The 17,755-nt window shown below is 51.9% G+C and overlaps 1 protein-coding gene across 3 annotated transcripts; it reads right to left on the reverse strand.

Annotated features, from left to right (window-relative positions):
* Positions 1 to 11,397: 11,397 nt before the first annotated feature.
* On the reverse strand, positions 11,398 to 16,926 carry TMEM42 (transmembrane protein 42). Of its 3 annotated transcripts, XR_004142408.2 has the most exons (4): positions 16,730 to 16,926; positions 14,741 to 14,887; positions 13,879 to 14,073; positions 11,398 to 11,771 (listed from the first exon to the last, which is right to left on the reverse strand). XR_004142408.2 is itself a non-coding variant. In XM_031470137.2 (3 exons), exons 1-3 carry the CDS (start codon positions 16,919 to 16,921, stop codon positions 11,709 to 11,711), a joined length of 402 nt encoding a protein of 133 aa, XP_031325997.1. In that variant the 5' UTR covers positions 16,922 to 16,926; the 3' UTR covers positions 11,398 to 11,708. The 3 variants fall into 3 exon arrangements, 2 of the variants coding, with proteins under 2 accessions (XP_031325997.1, XP_031325996.1); XM_031470137.2 differs by lacking the exon at positions 13,879 to 14,073; XM_031470136.2 differs by having other exon boundaries at positions 11,398 to 14,073.
* Between the last annotated feature and the right edge of the window lie 829 nt (positions 16,927 to 17,755).

The following is a 17,755-nucleotide window of genomic DNA, read 5'->3' on the forward strand; positions in this document are numbered from 1 at the left end:
ACAGGGTGTCCAGCTGCCTCGGGAGAGAGGCTGGCGCTGGTCAGGGGAGAAATGCGCTCCAGGGGCCTCTGCGTGAAGGTTCCGGTGGCAACGCAGGAAGGAAGGAAAGGGCAGGGCCAGCGACCCTGCAGAGGAGAGAGGAGACCTGAAAGAGCACAGAGCTCCCAGAAGGAAGGAAACACCTGTCAGGAGTCAGGCCCTGCGCCTGCGCCTGGAGGAGACAAATAAGAAGTTAGGTGACCCACCTACGAGGGCAGCTCTGTACAGGGGTGGAAGCAAAGGCCAGCTGGGGTGTGGGGTCAGGCAGGCGAGGAGAAGGGAAACAGCCAAGGAGCTCAGCCACAGAGAGGATGCTCCAAAGCTGCCTGTGATCTGCCCCGAGGTCAGGTCCCTTCACCTGTTTGCAAGTACCTGGGGAGCGAGCAAAGCTCACGGACCATGCGGGGCATACAGTAGGTGCTGCTGCTCGCCTCCCCGCATGCATCTTGCTTGACACACTTCCCAACTGACCTGAGTTTCACGTTATCTTCACACCATGGGTTGAAGCAAACACCAAAATGTTTCCTTCAGGCTTAAAGACATGCTTATTTCCACTTTTCACTAGCGGGTGGTAACTGCCCATGGTGGCATCGGGTGGCGGGCTGCTGACCGCATCTCGACCTAAGCAGAGAGACAAGACATGATGGACACAACCCCCTTTGGCCACACTCTGAACCCCAAGAATGCCTCCCAGAGGAACCCATCAGTCCTAAGACATAACTCCATCTGGAGGAAACCTGTGTCGTCTGGAGACCGGTAGTGGCCAGGGCAACCTAGGATGGCCGGTGCACGAGCCAGGAGACTGGCAATTCCCTTGATGGCCAAGACAGACTCAAGTCAAAGCCTGGAAGGTGTTTTCACCTTTGCCCTCTCTGAGCTTCACCCCAACGCTACAGCCTGGAGACGAAGCCCCCTCCCAGGTGGCTGGGACGATTCCACAGCTAAGACGAACATGAGGGGCCTGGCCCAGCACTGGCACTTCAGGGGCAAGTTAGATGTCAGCTGTCTTTTACAGCAAAGAAGTAAGAAAAACAAAAAACAGAAACAAAATACGCTCTGTGCTGGAACACAAGCAGCCGGAGCCCCGGAGGGCGTCGGCCCCAGGGAGCCCCAGGCTTTAGGGCAGATGATGGCTGGACGGCTCCTTAGGATAAACAGATGCTGCTGCAGCCACAGTGGCTTGTCACTGTCACAAACACTTGTTTGTGAGCCAGGAGCCCCCTAAAACCTGTGAGATGCTTCTTACTGTAAGTTACCTCACAGGAGCAGTGGGCTCTTGGTTCCTATCCCAGCTCTGCCTCTAACTGGCTGTAGGGCCTTAGCCGTTTTACCTCTTCTGTGCCTCATTTTCCTTAGACGCTTGCAACGTAGGACTATGAGATATTTCCATGTAGTAGCTCACTTAACTATCTTTAGTATTTTGCTGATGGGAAAACTGAGGCTCAGAGAGGTGGCACAGGAGGTGAAGCGGGGACAGGATGCCCCCGACACAGCTCTACAACTTCCTTCCAGCTCCCCACGCCCCTGACCCTGACCCCCTGCAGCAGGAGGGAGACGCTGAGCCCCTGCCCCCAACCCACTGGGAAGCCGACCCCACGACTGGTCCACAAGGGGCCTGGGTTCCGGAAGGGGCTTGTCCTGGCACCAGCAGGAAGACTGTGACAACATTCCTGTTCCCCTAAGCAGCAGGGCAGACCGTGGTTTTGCCTTCTTGTCTGTCCCCCAGCACTGCCCACAGCAGGCCCTGCATGATTGTTACAAAGGCATGGTGCAGGGGACCTTCCAGGATGCGGGGCATGTGCACCTGGGCCTGGGGGCTGGTTCCATGGGTGTGTTTATATGTAAAAATACATCATGGGTACACTTAAGATACACATCCTTCATATGTGTTGCACAAGAAAAAAATTTTTAAATAATACTTATGTTGAAGAAATACAGCTCCTTCCCCACCCAGTTTCCACCACTGGGGCGTAACCATGATGTCAACCTTCCCACAGGCTTCTTACAAAAACGGAGACTTCCAGATGAGAGAACATTTCAAGAGCGTTTTCATAAAGAGATTTTCATGAAAACTGAAAAACACTCAAATGCTGCAAAACCCAGGCTTGAGAGTCTGGGGTCTGGACAGGAAGCCAGCAGGTAGCCCACTCACTGCCTCATTTCCAGCTGCAAATTCTACTTCTCAAGGAATCCAACGGCATTGCCATTTCAAAATCCTGGAAATAAAAAAAAAATCCTGTAATTAACCTAGCAATTAAATTTCTGGGATTTGTCCTCCAGAAATATTCACAGGCTAGTCCAGAGATCTGATGGTTTACTACAACACTGAAAAGACTGGACAATCATAAAAACCGCATGTTCCCCCAGAGGGGAACAGGGTGACTGGCCACCACCAGCCAACCCGCTGGAGCAAGAAACCACCGTGAACAGTTCTCTTGTAGGGGGACCACTAGACAAAAGGTGAACATTCGCAACACCTTGTAATGTGAATGGAGAGAGAAACAAAAAAACACTTCTATCTTTGTACTTAAACATTTATATAGTCATAGAAAAAAGACTGGAAACAAAGACTGACAGCTGTTAATTGGTGGGATGATGGGAGTTTTCGTATTTACTTCTTGCTTATTCCAGGGAACGTTGTTCCTTCTGAAATGAAAAGGGGAAGAAGTGAAATGTAGGAGGTGTGACCACAGTCGGAGCTACTGAGCCTTGGGAAGGGTGAGGGAAAAAGGGACTTTGGGAGAGACAGCCCTGGCTCCACTCTGCTGGACTGACTCAAAGTCCTCTATCAGGGAACTATATTCAATATCTTGTAGTAACTAATGGTGAAATAGAATATGAAAATGAATATGTGTGTTTATGTGTAACTGAACCATTGCACTGTACACCAGAAATTGACACATTGTAAACTGACTATACTTCAATAAAAAAAAATATATATATATATATACAACAAAAAAGGTCCTCTATCATCCCTGAGATGTTTAGGCCTCTTGGACAGGAAGCGCAGGTGTCACCATGGGTGGGTGGCCTCCCCCTGAAAGCAGATGGCCCACCTGGTCTGGGCTCAGAAACTGAAGGCATCACGGGAATGAACACTCAGCAAGGAAAAGGCTCCTCACGTTAGGTAAGGAACCTGCCCGAAGCCAGCCAGCCACGCAGCGTGCCAGCCCCTGGGCCCTCACCTCCACACTGGACTCACTGAACTGTCACCTGCCAGGGACATTTCTCAGATGACCTTGGGCAGAGCTGCACCATCATGTTGTTGGAAACACCAAGGGGCGCAGAGTCTTGACCTTGGCTCCAAGAGAAACTCTCCTGCTTCAGGGAACGTCCAGTCCCCACAGTGAGGCACTGCCCCTCAGCACCCCGGTGTCCTCAGCCTCCTGGGGCCCCTCAACCTGCAGCCTTTCCCCAACCCACGTGCCCTCTCCCGCCAGGTCCTCAAGGCTTCCCTCTGCCCCAAACATCCAGTGTTCATCTTTTGCTCAGTCTGGAATAATCTCCTCTGCCTTCTGATCTCCACACCTTCCCCGATCACCCGGGGTCCGGGGGAGCCCAGGCCTCCCTCTTGCTTCCGTGTGTGAGAAACACTTTCAGGTGCCCCCGCCACACCTGTTACCTGCCCCATCTGCGCTGGGTTCCTGCCTGTGCAGTCCCCACCAGGGCTCTCGCTCACTCTGGGCCTCCAGTGCCAGCAGCTTAGCCTGTCTCAGCTGGAAGAGGTGGATGCCACCACCAACCCTGCCAGATGTCAGAGGACCTTTTTAATAAGCATCGGTCAGGCTACATCACGACCTCCCTATTGCTGTTGGGGTCTAATCCAACCCCTCCCCGTCACTGGCACGTGGCTCTCCACGCCACTTCTCCAGCCCCTCCCTCACCTCCCTGCCACGACCAGTCTCTGGTCCTCAGTCAATGCTGGCAGCCAGTGTGGCCTCCTTGGGAGCCGTGTGCTTGCTGTACCCCTGTTGGGAACCCTGCTCTCAGATCTTTAGTGGCGGCTCCTGCATGGGGTGTGGGTCCTAGCAGGGAGGCCACCTTCCAGGAGAGCTTCCTGCCCCACTGCTGTCTCTTCGGCTACATGACCCTCTTGCTTTGGTTTCTTCAGCCCATGTGTCTCTGTCTGAAATGACCTTGTACTCTTGTTGCCTTCCCATCCAACTCTCTCCACCAGGATGGGCAGGGCCTCTGGATTCCCAGCAGTGAGCGGGCCCCATTACCTATGATCACAGGTGTGGCATGTTAATCACTATTCCCCCCCTGCCTCCAGCCCACGCAGCCATGGCATCAGCAACCCTCAGCCCTAGGATTCATCTCTAGAAACGCTACAGACCCTCTAAAGCAGCTGCCCCACTGAGTTCCTTTTCTCTCTTCTCTGCCCCTACCCTAGCCGTGCCCCCTGCCCCCACCAAGGACCCAGAGCATCTGAGGAGGGCGGCTCACCATGGGCCAGGCTTGCCCTCCGCCTCCCACTCCATCTTCACCACACCCCGTGTTATTCCCACTTTACAGATGGGGAAACTGAGGACTAGGGAGGTGCAGAATCAGACCCACATGGTCAGGTCCCCGAGCCCCGCGAGCAGATGAACCTCCGGTGTGCAGCCCCAGGATGGAAGGGCCGCAGATAAACACCAGAGAGGAATTTGCATGTCTGGCATCTTCTTTTTGGGGAAGAAGGCACGGAGAACCTTCAGATCTGTCAGCAACACATCAGGCGGAAAAGAAAAAGAAAAGAGAATTTCATTCCCCAGTTGTCTCTTTCTGGCTTCTCAACCTGACAGCGTGGTGAGGTGGAGCCAGGCAGAGTGGGCTTCCACCCAGGCTGTGGGCCCAAGACCCCGTTTCCTCCCCTGCTGAGACTAACAGGCATCCAGGGCTCAGCCCAGCTCTTTGGCTGCCCCCACCCCCACACCCTTTCCCAACCAAACTTGGGTCCGCTCATGCACACGAAGGAAAGCAAACTTACCAACACTGGGTTGCGGTGAAGGAAAATGCAGCGTTTACCGCAAAGCAGCCAACGTGGGGCCAAGCAAGAACAGGCGGCTCGTACTCCAACCCGAACAGCCTGATGGCTTTCAGGAAAGGGTTTTTAAAGGCAAGATGAGGGAGATGGTCGTGGGGGTGTGTGATCAGCTCGTGCACAATCTGATTGGTTGATGCTGAGGTCACAGGGGTCAGTATTATCAGTCCTCAGGCCCAGGTGGTCTGGGGGCTGGGCTACGAGCCAGCAGTCAGCGTGCAGTTAACTCCTTCCACCTGGTGGGGGTTTCAGTCTGCAAAACAGCTCCAGGATGTGGCTCAGAATATTATCCATAGCCCTCAAGGAGGAACTAAAGGTCCTTGACTTTCTTTTACAGCTAAGCTATTATTACTTTGTCTTGCTTGACTATTTTCCTTTGTTTCTGTATTTCTCTGATTAAATTGGCTCTTTGGAACTCGGGGAAGGCCTCTGAGGCTAAAGCTTTTCTACAAACAAGAGGCGGGGACATGGCGGGGAGGCCAGGGGTGTCTGTCCCTGGGAGGGCCACACGGGCTCCTGCTTGGTTTCATCTACTGGTCCCCCTTCTGGCCACAGGAACAAAGCCACAGCCCGAGTGGTCTCCATAATTAATACAGAAGCTACAAAGAGCTGCCCACAACTCCTGAGACCAGAAGGGTCAGCCCAGACTCTGACCAGCTGCAAACCCGACCCCACCCTGAGGCAGGAGAGCACACCCTGGAGAAAACGGCGAGAGTGGAAAGCGGCCCTCTTACCCCAATACAGGAGGAGGCACGAAGGAGCTCCCGGCATCCCAGTCCAAGGCCTCCAGTGTTATGAGATTTTTTTCCCTCGATGCTAAAATGCAAAGCACGTGCACCAAAAGAAAGAACCTCCACCTGTGTGCACACGCGCACACACCTGTTTCCCTTATTTCTCACCGCTGTTACAATAAAAAATGTTGTGTTCCCTCAGCTTCAGAACCAACCCCCTCCTCTTTATCCAGAACTCAAGTTCATGGTCACAGAAGGGAAAGGGTCCAGTAAAATGCCCTGGGGGTGGCTCGGCTGCTATCGCCTTACGGCAGCAACAATGAGGCTGGAGCCGCGGTTCTCAGTCCTGGCTGCACGCTGGAATCACCAGGACCTGTGAAAGAAACCTGATGACATCCGGCCCCAGAGATTCTGATGCAGTTGGTCTGGGGCGGCCTGAGCACCTGTATTTTCAGAGCCGCTCAAGTGATTCCAGGACGCAGCTAAGTCTGAGAACTGCTGGCTAAGAGTGACTCATACAAACCAGGCAGGGCCCCGCATGAGAGGAGCCTCGGATCACCCAGAAGGTGGGCCCACCCCCAGGGTGTCTGATCCAGTAGGTCTGGGTGTGGCCGAGAATTTGCCTCTCCAGCAGGTTTTCTGACACCGTGGGTACAGGGACCACACTTTGAGAATCTCGGGACAAGACCCCGCCAGTGTGGTCGGTGAGGGGAAGTGAGGCAAGATGCGGGGGCTGGCCCGGGGCTCCACAGGTGAAGCCCATCCTCTGCTGAGCGTGGAGCCGGTGATGGAAACATGGGCTTCCTTGAGGACAGAATGGGCAGGGTGGTCACACCTCCTACAGGGCCGCCTGGAGTCTGGCACAGTGAGCTTGCACCAGAGGCTGTGTGTAAGGGCTTCGCTCCCAGCTTGCCGCCTTCCCTCCGAGATGCTCCTCGGGGGCCTGTGGCTCCAGGCCAGGGGAGGACCCTCCGACAGACAGACCCGGGCCCACGGCTGCGTGGGGCTGGGAGCTGCACATCCCCAAGGGCCTGCCTAGCTCTCCTGCTGTGGGAGCTGGAGCCACCAAGGAAAGGTCATGGCTGGAAAAGGGATGTAGCAGGCCTGCCCACATTCTGACCCATTCCTGCTCTCTCATGTTGGGGCAGGCCAACCTGCCCAGCAGGGGACAGGGGTGGGTCAGGCTTTGGTGCCAGGAGGCAGGGAAGAGGGGTTCACATGTCCAAACCCAAAGAGATGTGGGATTAATGCACTGGAGACACTTGAACTCGAACCTCCCCCGTCAAATCAGCAAGTTCTTTCCATCACACCTGACTGCCTTTTTTGGCCTCAAGGCCTTTTGCCCTCCACACCTGAGTTTAGGTGAGAGTCAGCCACCAGAGAGGAACTCAAAACCCCGAGAGTCAGATTCCTTCTTCAATGTCCCTCCATGAAAAGAGAAGCTGGGAGCCTGGAGAGTCTGACCTTGTTTGCCTGCAGCTGCTCAAAGCAGCCTTCCTTGCCTACAATGCAGCTTCTCAAGCCAGAGGCAAGCCTGCTGAACGATGCCCGCCAGGGGGTCATGGGGGCTCAGAGGCTGGGGAGCTGCAGGCATCGAATCATTTGGGGTACCTGGGTAAAGGTTATATGGGGAGTCTCACTATTCTGTTTCTGTAAATGAGATTATGCCGAAATGAAAAGGTCTTTTTTGGGGATAAGACAGGAAACAGTGCAGGGCTGAATGGACACTGTTTGGGGTGAGAGGGTGATGACCCTGGACACCCTCCAGCGGACAACCAGGACCAGCCGGCTGAGACAAGAGGCGCCCAGAGATTTCACCACCCCCACGCTGGCTGCGCCCCCGATCTGCTCAGCTGCTTTCCTGTACTCACCAGGGGAGTTTCCAGCCCTGACGCCTGGTGCTCCCTTGGAGATGGTCCCCAGCAGAGGGAAGAAGCTCCTACTATGTGGTCCTGGATTAGACGTGATCCTGCCCTGGCTGCCAAGAGTGGAGCTTTGGAAAGCAGCATTGATTAGAAACAATAAAACCTCGGAACCTTCCTTATCAGACCTAGGAAACCAGGAGCCAAGATGAGCCAATTTAAAAAAGCAAGAATTAATGCTGCCTTTTTTTTTTTTTTAGATTCCACATTAAGTCTACAAATAGAAACAGACTCAGACATAGTAAACAAACCCATGGTTACGGGAGAAAGGGAGTGGGAAGGGATATACTGGGAGTCTGAGATTTGCAAATAAAAATAGATGACAAGTTTATATTGTATAGCACAGGGAACTATATTCAATATCTGGTAGTAACCTATAATGAAAAAGAATATGAAAACAAATATATGTACCTATATGTATGATTGAAACTTTGTGCTGTACACCAGAATTTGACACATTGTAAACTGACTATGCTTCAGTAAAATAAATAAATAAAAATTTCAGAGAAAGAAAATGCAGAATGACACCTGTTTGTCTCACACGTGACCCCAACACAGGGCCAGGCCCCATGACCTCACCCACATGTGGCAGGTCATGCTGGTTACTGTCAAGATCAACTGTAGAAGAGCTGGACTAACTTTGACGAACTCTGTGGTTTTCTTTTTTTTCCCTTCAAGTTAAGAAAGTTAGAGATGCTTGTAATTTTTAAAAATTTTGTTTTATATTTAGAATAATGCATCCACATGGTTCAAAATGTTAAAAGTACCCATAGCCTCTGTGATGTATCATAGCTGCCAGTTTCTTAGATTTTTCCAGAGATGTTAAATGCACTGAAAAGCAAGTATGTTTATGTATAATTTCCCTTCTTACACAAAAGGGAGCACATCAATGTGTTCTGCACTTTGAGTCATCCCATGAAATAATGTATTTTGGAGATATTGGAGATCTTTCCATCACCATGTGGAAACCCTGGCCATTCTTTTTCACATCTGCATAGTATTCCATTTTATGGGTGGCCCATAATTTATTTAATAAGCACCCTATCCACAGGCATTTGGGTTGCTTTCTTTTGGGGGAGGGTTAGGTAATTAGGTTTAATTATTTATTTACTGGGGACTGAACCCAGGACCTTGTGTATGCTAAGCACACACTCTACCTCTGAGCCATACTCCCCGCCAAGATTGCTGTCAATATCTATTACCATCAGTGCTGCAAATAATAAGCTTGTACGTAGATCACGTATCTGTATGTGCATTTACCTATAGGAAGAACTGAATGCCCTGCAGTGGAAATGTTGTGCCAAAGAGCTTAAATATTTGTAATTTTCATAGATATTAATGCTCTGCTCTCCACAGGGGCACCTGCCATTTTTAAAAATGATGTTAATTCTCTTGAAAGGAGCCAGCCTGGTGTGGCAGCTGAAGTCCCAGACCAGAGGTCAGAGGGTCTGAGACGGAGCCCTAGCCCTGTGGTAACGCTGTTATGTGTCTTTGGGAAACTCAGTTCTTCACTTGTGAGGTGAAGGGATTGAACACAGTGCCCAGAACCTGGCAGTCACCTCTGCGGGCTTAGGGAGAGGCAGAGAGCTACCCTGGCCACTTGGAATAGTGAGAACCAGGTCAGGCTTCTGCTGCCCTGAAGACGAGCAACTCAGCCCTGCATTTTCAGGTAGAATAAAATCAACCAAGCCCTGAAGAGCTGAGCACACAGCACTTAGGAAAAGCTTTGGCTGGACTCTGTTTGCAGGGAGGCCCCGGCCCTGCTGGGGGATGCTAACTTTTCTCTGTATTTCCTTTTCCATTATCAGAATTTAGCACCATGTGCATGAATTACCTATTTAAAAGTTAATTTCACTGTTTAAAACAGAGAGGAAGGGAAACCTTCCAGAAAGCACCCTGGTGGAGAGGGAGAAGGGCTGGGTTTTAGTTACTTCACTTCCATGGGTCTCCTCCAACTCCTTTGAACCAATGAGGGGATTGAACTTGATAAGTTTTCTCCAGTGACTTCCAAGCTAGAAAATCCAGGGGACCAGAGGGAGTGTAACAGCATCCAAAGGGAACAGAATCTGGGGTCAGACAGAACAGGGCCCAAGTCCTGATTCCCTCTACAGACCTGCTGTGTGACCTTGGGCAAGTTACTTAACCTCTCTTAGCCTCCGCCTCATCAGCAAAATGGAGATAAAAACACCCCAGTCACAGATCTGTTGGGGGTGTAGGAGGTCACGTGTCTAGATCAGGTTCCATGGTGCCAGGCTCAGTAAAGGGTGCTATGATCAAGTGAAGGCAACTCCAAATTTGCTACAAGAGATGAGTTCCACAGGGGACCTCAGAGAAGGTGTCCATCCTGACACCTTCATTTTACAGATGCGAGAACTGCAGCCGAGAGAGGGTGGGACATACTGGGTGTCAGCGGAGGAACCCGATGAGCTTGCCTTCTCTCCTCCTACCCAGAACTTCCAGGCCTCGGAAGACGCAGCTCTTACTCAGTTCCTGCATGATGTCATTTTATACATCAGCTGATCCTAAAGAGCCGCTGATGCTCCTGTTTCCTGCCTGGGCACGGCTGACACCCAGACCAGCTGGTCACAGGCCACTGGACAGTGAGGCCCCAGTACTGCAGCCACCAAATCACACCAGGGCCTGGCCTTCCCAAGTGATGGGTCCTGGCCAAGCCCTGGGATGTCCAGGTCAGGGAACCCCCACTCGAGACCCTCTGAGAGTCACAAAGTGATAGAGCAGGCAAGCCTCAAGCCCCACTATGGAACAGGAATTTAGAATGCAAACTCTCCTAGAAAAGTAAGCATGGACCGAACTTCACATTAACCCACATTAACCCAGATGATAGAATGAGACAGAGAAAGAAAGGAAGGCAGGGAAGAAGGGCTTGAAAACAACACGGGGCCAGGGTAGGGCAGACAGGAACACATTCAAAGTGAAACTCACAGGGGACTCTGATTGTATAGCCATGAACGGAATCTTCTCGTTTCTGTGTCCCCAGCCCACAGCCTGGCACATGGTCAGGGCTCCACAGATGAACAAACGCATGAATAAATGAATTAGTGAGCAGCTCGGAGAGCTGGTTTTTCATGAAGATGACGTGTGAGGAAGGGCTCGGGCTCTGCACCACGGATCTCAGTGGCTGGTGCCTGTGGGCAGGAGTGCCTTCCAGAGGTCGGAGAAGACCAAGTCTTCCTCTTCCAAGGGAAGCTGGGAGTCTGTCTTGGAAGGAAAGCCTGATCAGCACTGCTTCTGGGGATTCAAACCTGCTCCCCGACTGAGCTCTGTACCCACCTCCCAATTCTGAAGAAGAGAGGTGAGGCCCTGTCAGCGTTCGAGGCACTGCAGGACACCAAGAGACATTTAATTTTGATAGATTTCCCCCGTTTTTTTGTGGAGACAAGGAAGAGTGAGTAAAATTGCATGCACAGATCTGCATGAGCAAAATTTTGTCTTCTTGCATCTGCAGAGATAAGTTCATCCCTAATCTGACTCTCAGCTGACAAGTCGACACAGAAACCGGTACACAGATATTCTTAACAGCATTACTCGTAACACCCAAAAAGTGGAAACAACCCATATGTCTGGCACAAGATGAATGGATAAACTGTGGTACAACCACACAATGGAATATTATTAAGTCATAAAAAGGAATAAAGACTGATACACATTACAACCTTTAAAATATTATGCTAACAAAAATTGTTTTTAGTTTAAAAAAAAGAAAAAAGTAAAATTTTAAAACAAACAAAATAGTAACACTGACCTATCAGGCCACTGGCTGTCGAACCTGAAAGTCAAACTGGCAGCTCCAGAGCAAAGTTCAATCCGTCATCCAGGGTGCAGAGCAGAAAGACAAGTACAGATTCACAGTTCATTCTCTTATCAAATGCACATCAAATGCACCTCTGAAATGAGGAAAGAGACACAGCGAACACTTCCCCACGTTCTTAGATAACTGGAGAGACGGTCTCACTCTGCTTTATGAAAAATGACTTATCTTCCTCTTAACAGAAGCATCTCTGTATCCCGCCGTCCCCCGTAGGCACATCTGTTGAACTGTGAGAGGGTCTTAGGTCAGCACCAACCACCTTTAACTACTCAGCAGGCATCTGGGTGGGGGCTGGGCCCCTCAGGACAATGTCTGCTCCCAGGTGGACTCCTACCCGCCCTTCTGTCATGAACTACTCAGGGACCCAACCACCCGCTCTCAGTAGCCTTCATGTCCGGCCTTGGCCGGGTACCTGAGCCACCTGTGTGAACACACCCTGCAGAGCCCTGAGTGGCCTTCATCTTTCCCACTGGTAGGATGATGGGGTCAGGCTAGATTAGGGAAACCTGAAGAGTGCTCCAGGGAGCATCAGGGATCCTCAGGGGGTGGGAGATGGTTAGTGAAAGGAGGGCTCTGAGACTACTAGACACTGTAAACAGGCTCCTCTTGCACAGGATTGCTCTGGGGCTTTAATGTGCTGATGTGGGAGGCAGGACAGTTACAGGGATTAAGAGATTAAGAGCTGAACCCTGGGGTCAGAAACTTGGGCTGACACTGTGATTCTGACATTTGTTAGCTGTGTGAGCTTGGGCAAATTACTCAACCTCTCTGAGCCTTAGTTTCCTCACCTCTAAAATGGGATAACAAGAGTGCCTCCCTCACAGTGGAGTGTGGCTGGGAGGCTTCAATGTCAAAGCCAGGCTAATCAACTTCCATTCTGTGAATCACAGCTTTGCCTTTGCCCCTGTGGGAGCCCAGAGAGAAGCAAATTAAGCCCTGGGGATATTGAAGGAAGAAAAGGAGTTTTCCAGAGAGAGGTGAAGGGGAAGATAATCCAAGGCAAAGGAAATAGCAAGCACAAAAGCATGGGGACAGAAGTGGATGTGGCGGACTTGAGAACTGTCGAGACACAGATGTTTGGGTGACTCCAGTGTGGTAGGTATGGGGTGTTAAGGAGGCAGCAAAGGAGAAGCTGGACAGGTAGGCTAGGGCCACAGCCCAGTCACTAGGAGCCACGGAACAGCTATGCAGCTGTGCACCGAGTAACAGAGAAGAGCTGTGAAGGTGCTGTGTGCACGGGAGGAGGGGCCCGTCTCAGCGTGATCCTTCTCTCCCCCAGATCAACGGCTACGAAGTCCCTCTCTACTGCAGGGAACGATGGAGAAGACCTGGGGCCGCAGCCAGGCTCAGGAAAGGGGAGAGGGCTCTCAGCCAGCCAGGGGAGCCCCAGGGAACGGGAGCAGGTGAGCATCGCACTTGAAGCTACACGTGGGGAGTGGGTGTTGGCAGCACACAGACTGTTTTCAACTAGGAATTACATTCACGTGGTGTAAGCTACAATAAAGTCATGGGACCAAAGGACAGAAGAGGCACAAAGGTAAAGTGAGGGGGTGGGAGCAATCTTGGGGCCAGTCTCCTTTCCTGGTAAGTAAAATAAAACCAGGTCCCCAAAGTGAGGTCAAGCTTTTCTCCCTGAACACCAAGAGAATGGACAGATGCTCCTGAATGTGAAGGGCACCAGCCAGTGAGGTCAGGAAGGAAGCAAGCAGGCAGGCAGTGGGGCCTGGAAGCAGGGGGCAGGGGGTGGTTTCAACTCCCCTCCCGGAACTGCAGCTCACCCTGGCTGCTCTCCCTTCCACCAAAAAATTAGGAAAGGAAAAAAAGTAGGAAAAAATTAAAATTCAACACCTGGTAGTTTTTTTTTTCTTTCACATCTAGTAGTTTTAACTTATATAAAAAAGTTATTAATCCAGTTTTCTTTCTCTTGTGATAATTCAGAAGCATGAATCAGATGGCCTGACACATCGGTGTGAGGCTGTCGAGAGCCCCACCAGTCACCGATTCCAAAACTGTGATTGGTCTTTGGCAACAGGACTGCAGGTACAACGTGGTTTCAAGTCCATGTACAAAGCACACAACCCTAAGGTCTCCTGCATCTGCTAAAGCTCACTGGGTGGGCCTGGGGGCGTGAGAATCAAAAGCACCATGTAGATGTACGGAGAAGGCTTCGGGCAGAACCCCCCTGCGGGTGTGGTTCCCCTCACAGAAGTCGGAGCTGTCCAGCCACAAGGCTGCTGGGTCACAGGCCTGCCTCCCGTGGAAGCATCTCCATCCGGCTGAGAGTTGGAAGCTGCGCATCCAGATCGCCTTGACAAGCAGTCCCCACTCACCAACCTGAGCCTGAGTAGCCGCCATGTCTTTCCAGCTGGTCCGTCCAGCCTGCTGATGCTACTGCTGCTTGTGTGGAAGGGGCTTCCTGGTTGGTGGGAGCTCCCTGTGGATCAGGGTGAGTCCGCACAGGATGAGGAACACTCCTCCCCACCACAAGACCTTCTGGCATTCTCCATACAACACAAAGCCCAGGAAGGCCTGTGGGACAGAGACAGCTGTGAGGCCGGGTGGGCCCGTGCCCAAAGGACTCGACCACAGTGGGTGGGCACCAGCTGACTCCTCTGTGGCTGGCTGCCCTCACAGGGCAGGAGGACAGGTCTGGAGCTGGAATTTTGGTGCTTGAAGCCAATCTGTTACCTTGAGCAAGTCTCACCTGTACAAGTGGGGAGGGTACTTTCCTCATAGCATCAGACTCCAGCAAAGGGCACAAAGCCCAGCAGAGGCCAGCACCAGGCCCAGCACACAGCCGGCCCCCCAAGTCCTCCCTGCCTCGACTGCAGGCCTGACTGGGCCAGGCCCCACTTGGGAGGGAAGAACCTCGACCCTCCACATCTCACATCTGAGCTCACAGACCCCTAGGAGACAGCTGGGTTGCAAAGAGGCTTCAGAATGAGGGCTCCCGCCTGGAAGGACAGCAAGCATGGAGGCTTTTTACAGTAGGACTTCATCCCATTTACCTTGAGAATTCCTCCAAGTTTGAAAAATTAGAGGAGCAGCCACCAGGGGAAAAGCCACAGCCCAACCTCTGCTTCAGTTCCTGTCCCTTCTGCAATCTGGGAGAGCAGGGGTTGCTCAAGGATGACCCACCCAGAACCTTCCCAGGACCCAAGTTTGGACAGAGGAACCATATGCTCAGGCTACTCACCGAACTGAGGATATTTGAAAAAGTCACCGTGACAGATGCAATGGCTGAAGACATGGAGAAACTGAGGCCTCGGCTAAAGAATGTCCACATCAGAGAATTGGTGGTAGCCATCACAATAACGCCTAGGATGCAGAAGCCCATGTGCGCCTGCAGGAGAAAGCGTCACTGCAGCCACGGACAGCCCCGGGCGGCAAACCTCAGGTCACGGTTACTGGCAGCCAGGCCCCTATCCGGCCAAAGCCTGAGGGTCCTCAGAGCTTTCCCGCACAGGACTTCACCCGTGGTGGGCAGCACACCCATATTATAGTGGAAACAAACTCAGATAAGACCGTTATTTGACCATCTTGCTGACCACACAACCTTGGGCAGAACTAAAATGCTAACCCATAACCAGTTATTTTTTATTGTCCCTTATTGGTCCCAAGTGACCAACGCTTGAAGTTCATTCCCAGAGGACCAGGTAGTCATTACTCAGCATGGGGTATGAGTAAATCAGGGGCAGAGTCCTCACTTCCCGGGAGCAGGTAAAGCACAAATTAGTCACATCTTCCCCATCCTGTGCAGATGACACCCACTCAGGCCAGTCCCAGTGGGCATTCTTGAACTTTTACCTTGTGCCAGGCCCTGTGCTAAGGGTTTTAAGTACCTTCTCATTTATTCCTTAACTTCATTTCACAGATAAAGAACCTGAGGTATTAAGTAACTTGCCTCAAGTGCCACACCTGGGGGAGCCACCAGGATTCAAGCCCAGGCAGTGTGGCTCCACGCTCTGAACCAGGACACAGCCGTGTAGACGGAAACCACCACCTGAGACTATAGGACTGGTGATCCCAAGCAGTACTTGGAGAGCTTGCAGATATCTTTTTTCTTTTTTCGTTTAAAAAGGAGAGCCTTGAGGGAACAGAGGGTCTTTAGAAGCCTCCTACACAAAGGATATGCAGACCCTTTGCTTAGTTTTGAGTTATAAACCCGCCCGCAGACAGAGCTGCTTCCTCTAGGGATGGTGCCCATTCTAAATCTCACACTCATTTCTCCTAACAGTTTTCCAGCAGCTAAATATACAGTATCCTAAGGAAGGCGTGTCTTCGTATAATTTACACAGAAACCTTGTATGTGCCAGTGGCAGCCTGCTTACATAAAGCGTTGTGAAGGGCTGGTTGCACAATTGACAAGACTACAAAACCTCGTGGCTCACAGTCACCCTTACTTTGGCCCACTTACTCCAAGAACTACACCCAACAGGATGCCAACCTCAAGCACGGCAGCTCCCACTGGATTAGCTCTAGGCTTAAACCTAAAGAATCAACCGGTCCACTGTCCAGGTTAGGACCTAATCCTGGGCTGCAAATGCAATGAAACCTCTTCAACAAGCAGAAGCTGGGCTATGATCCGGGATGGCAGAGGCAAAAAGGTACACCTTAGCAGACGTGAGGTGGCAGTTCAGGAGTTCTCAGCATTAAGGGAATGTCCAGAACGTTTCCCTCAGTCTCCCCTTATACCTACGATATCCCAAATTCCCAAGTTTCCTGGAAGCAGGATAGATCAGTCAAAACACCGTCAATTACGGAGTAAAGAGACGGGCAACAGGCTTGTCACCTTAAGCGTCATGTGGAGAGAGATATTCAGGCACAAAGGGTTTTAAATGAGGGGTAGAGAGTGGATGTAGGAGGTGTGCGTCTTCCCGAGAGCGAACTAGCCCAGTCGGAGGATAGATTCTAGGTCCCTGGTAAGGGAAGAGGCCTCAGTCCCCGACGTCCCTTACTACCTACACTGGACGAGGGTTGGGCGTGACTTCCAGTCCAAGGATACTCTGCTGCCCTCGCAGGATGTAGTGCCCGGCTGCGGACCCGGCCGAACAAATCGGCGGGGTTGAGGCGGCCGCCGGGTACCCCCGCCCCGCCCCGCCCCGCCCCGCCCCGGAGCCCCCCTGGCCTGTAGCGCCCCTCCTCCACCCAGCCCCACCCACAGTAGCAGCGCCCCGGGCTCGACCTCGCTGCCGAAGGCCAGCTTGGCGGAGGCTGCGGCCAGGGCCCCGAACGCGCCGGCGCACAGGCAGTTGAACACGCCCCAGAAGCGGCGCCGCATCGCGCCGGCCTGGAGGTGCGGGGGAAATGCGGCGGAAGCGTCCGGGTAGGCGGCCGCGCACACTGTGCCGCCTACGGCGTGCGGCCTTTCGGCCATGTTGCCCGCCGCCACCTCTGCGCGCCCGCCGCGCCGAGCGCACTCCGCGATTGGACGGCGGCCTTACGTGACGCGGCGCTCACGTAAGTGGAGGGGCCAACGGAGGCTCCGCGAGGGCCTCGAGGGGCGGGGCCGCCGTCTCCCGGCGCGTTGAGTTCTGGCTTACGCGGGAGCGCTCCCGGGCTGAAGTCCAAGGCTGCTTGTGCTACTGTGGTTGCTGCTGTAGCAAAACTCTCCGTGGCCTAAGAGTTTCAATCCTTGTCACTCGGCGTGGTCCAGCGTCGGCTTTCCCCTGGGAATTTGTTTAAAATGCTGAATCCCACGCTCCACCCAACAGCCATTGAATCAGAATCTTCATTTTAACAAGACTACCTCCCACCTTTTTCGTTGCTGGCTCTTGGGGATTTACTAGTATTCCTTGAGTTCATGCATTAATTTTTAACTATTTATCTTCAGCTTTGAGGTATAATTACAAACCATAAAGTTAACGCATTTTGAATTTAGTTTAATTTTTAAACTTAAGGAGTTGTGCCACCATCCCCACAAACCAGTTTTAAAAAACATCTCTAGCACATCAAAAACTTCCCTTGTGCCCACATAATCATTCCCACTCCCATCCCCAAGCAACCAATGATTTGCTTTCTGTCTCTTATAATTTTGCGTTTTCTGGCCATTTCACATAAATGGAATCACACAGTATGTGATCTTTTGGGTCTGGCTTCTTTCACTTGTCATGCTTTTTCCTGAGGTTCATCCATGCTATAGCATGTATCAGTTTGTCTCTTTTTTTATTGCTGAGTAGTAGTCTATTATATGTAAAAAGTGTTCAATATC

The sequence above is a fragment of the Camelus dromedarius genome, chromosome 17 (assembly GCF_036321535.1).
Source record: "Camelus dromedarius isolate mCamDro1 chromosome 17, mCamDro1.pat, whole genome shotgun sequence".
Classification (NCBI taxonomy): domain Eukaryota; kingdom Metazoa; phylum Chordata; class Mammalia; order Artiodactyla; family Camelidae; genus Camelus; species Camelus dromedarius.

Coding starts and splice junctions, on each gene's coding strand:
- TMEM42 (XM_031470136.2), bottom strand. CDS start 16,921: ATGGCCGAAAGGCCGCACGCCGTAGGCGGCACAGTGTGCGCGGCCGCC. Junction 14,888..16,729: donor AGCTGGCCTTCGGCAGCGAG/GTCGAGCCCGGG, acceptor TTTCTCCTGCAG/GCGCACATGGGCTTCTGCAT. Junction 14,074..14,740: donor TTTCAAATATCCTCAGTTCG/GTGAGTAGCCTG, acceptor TCTGTCCCACAG/GCCTTCCTGGGCTTTGTGTT.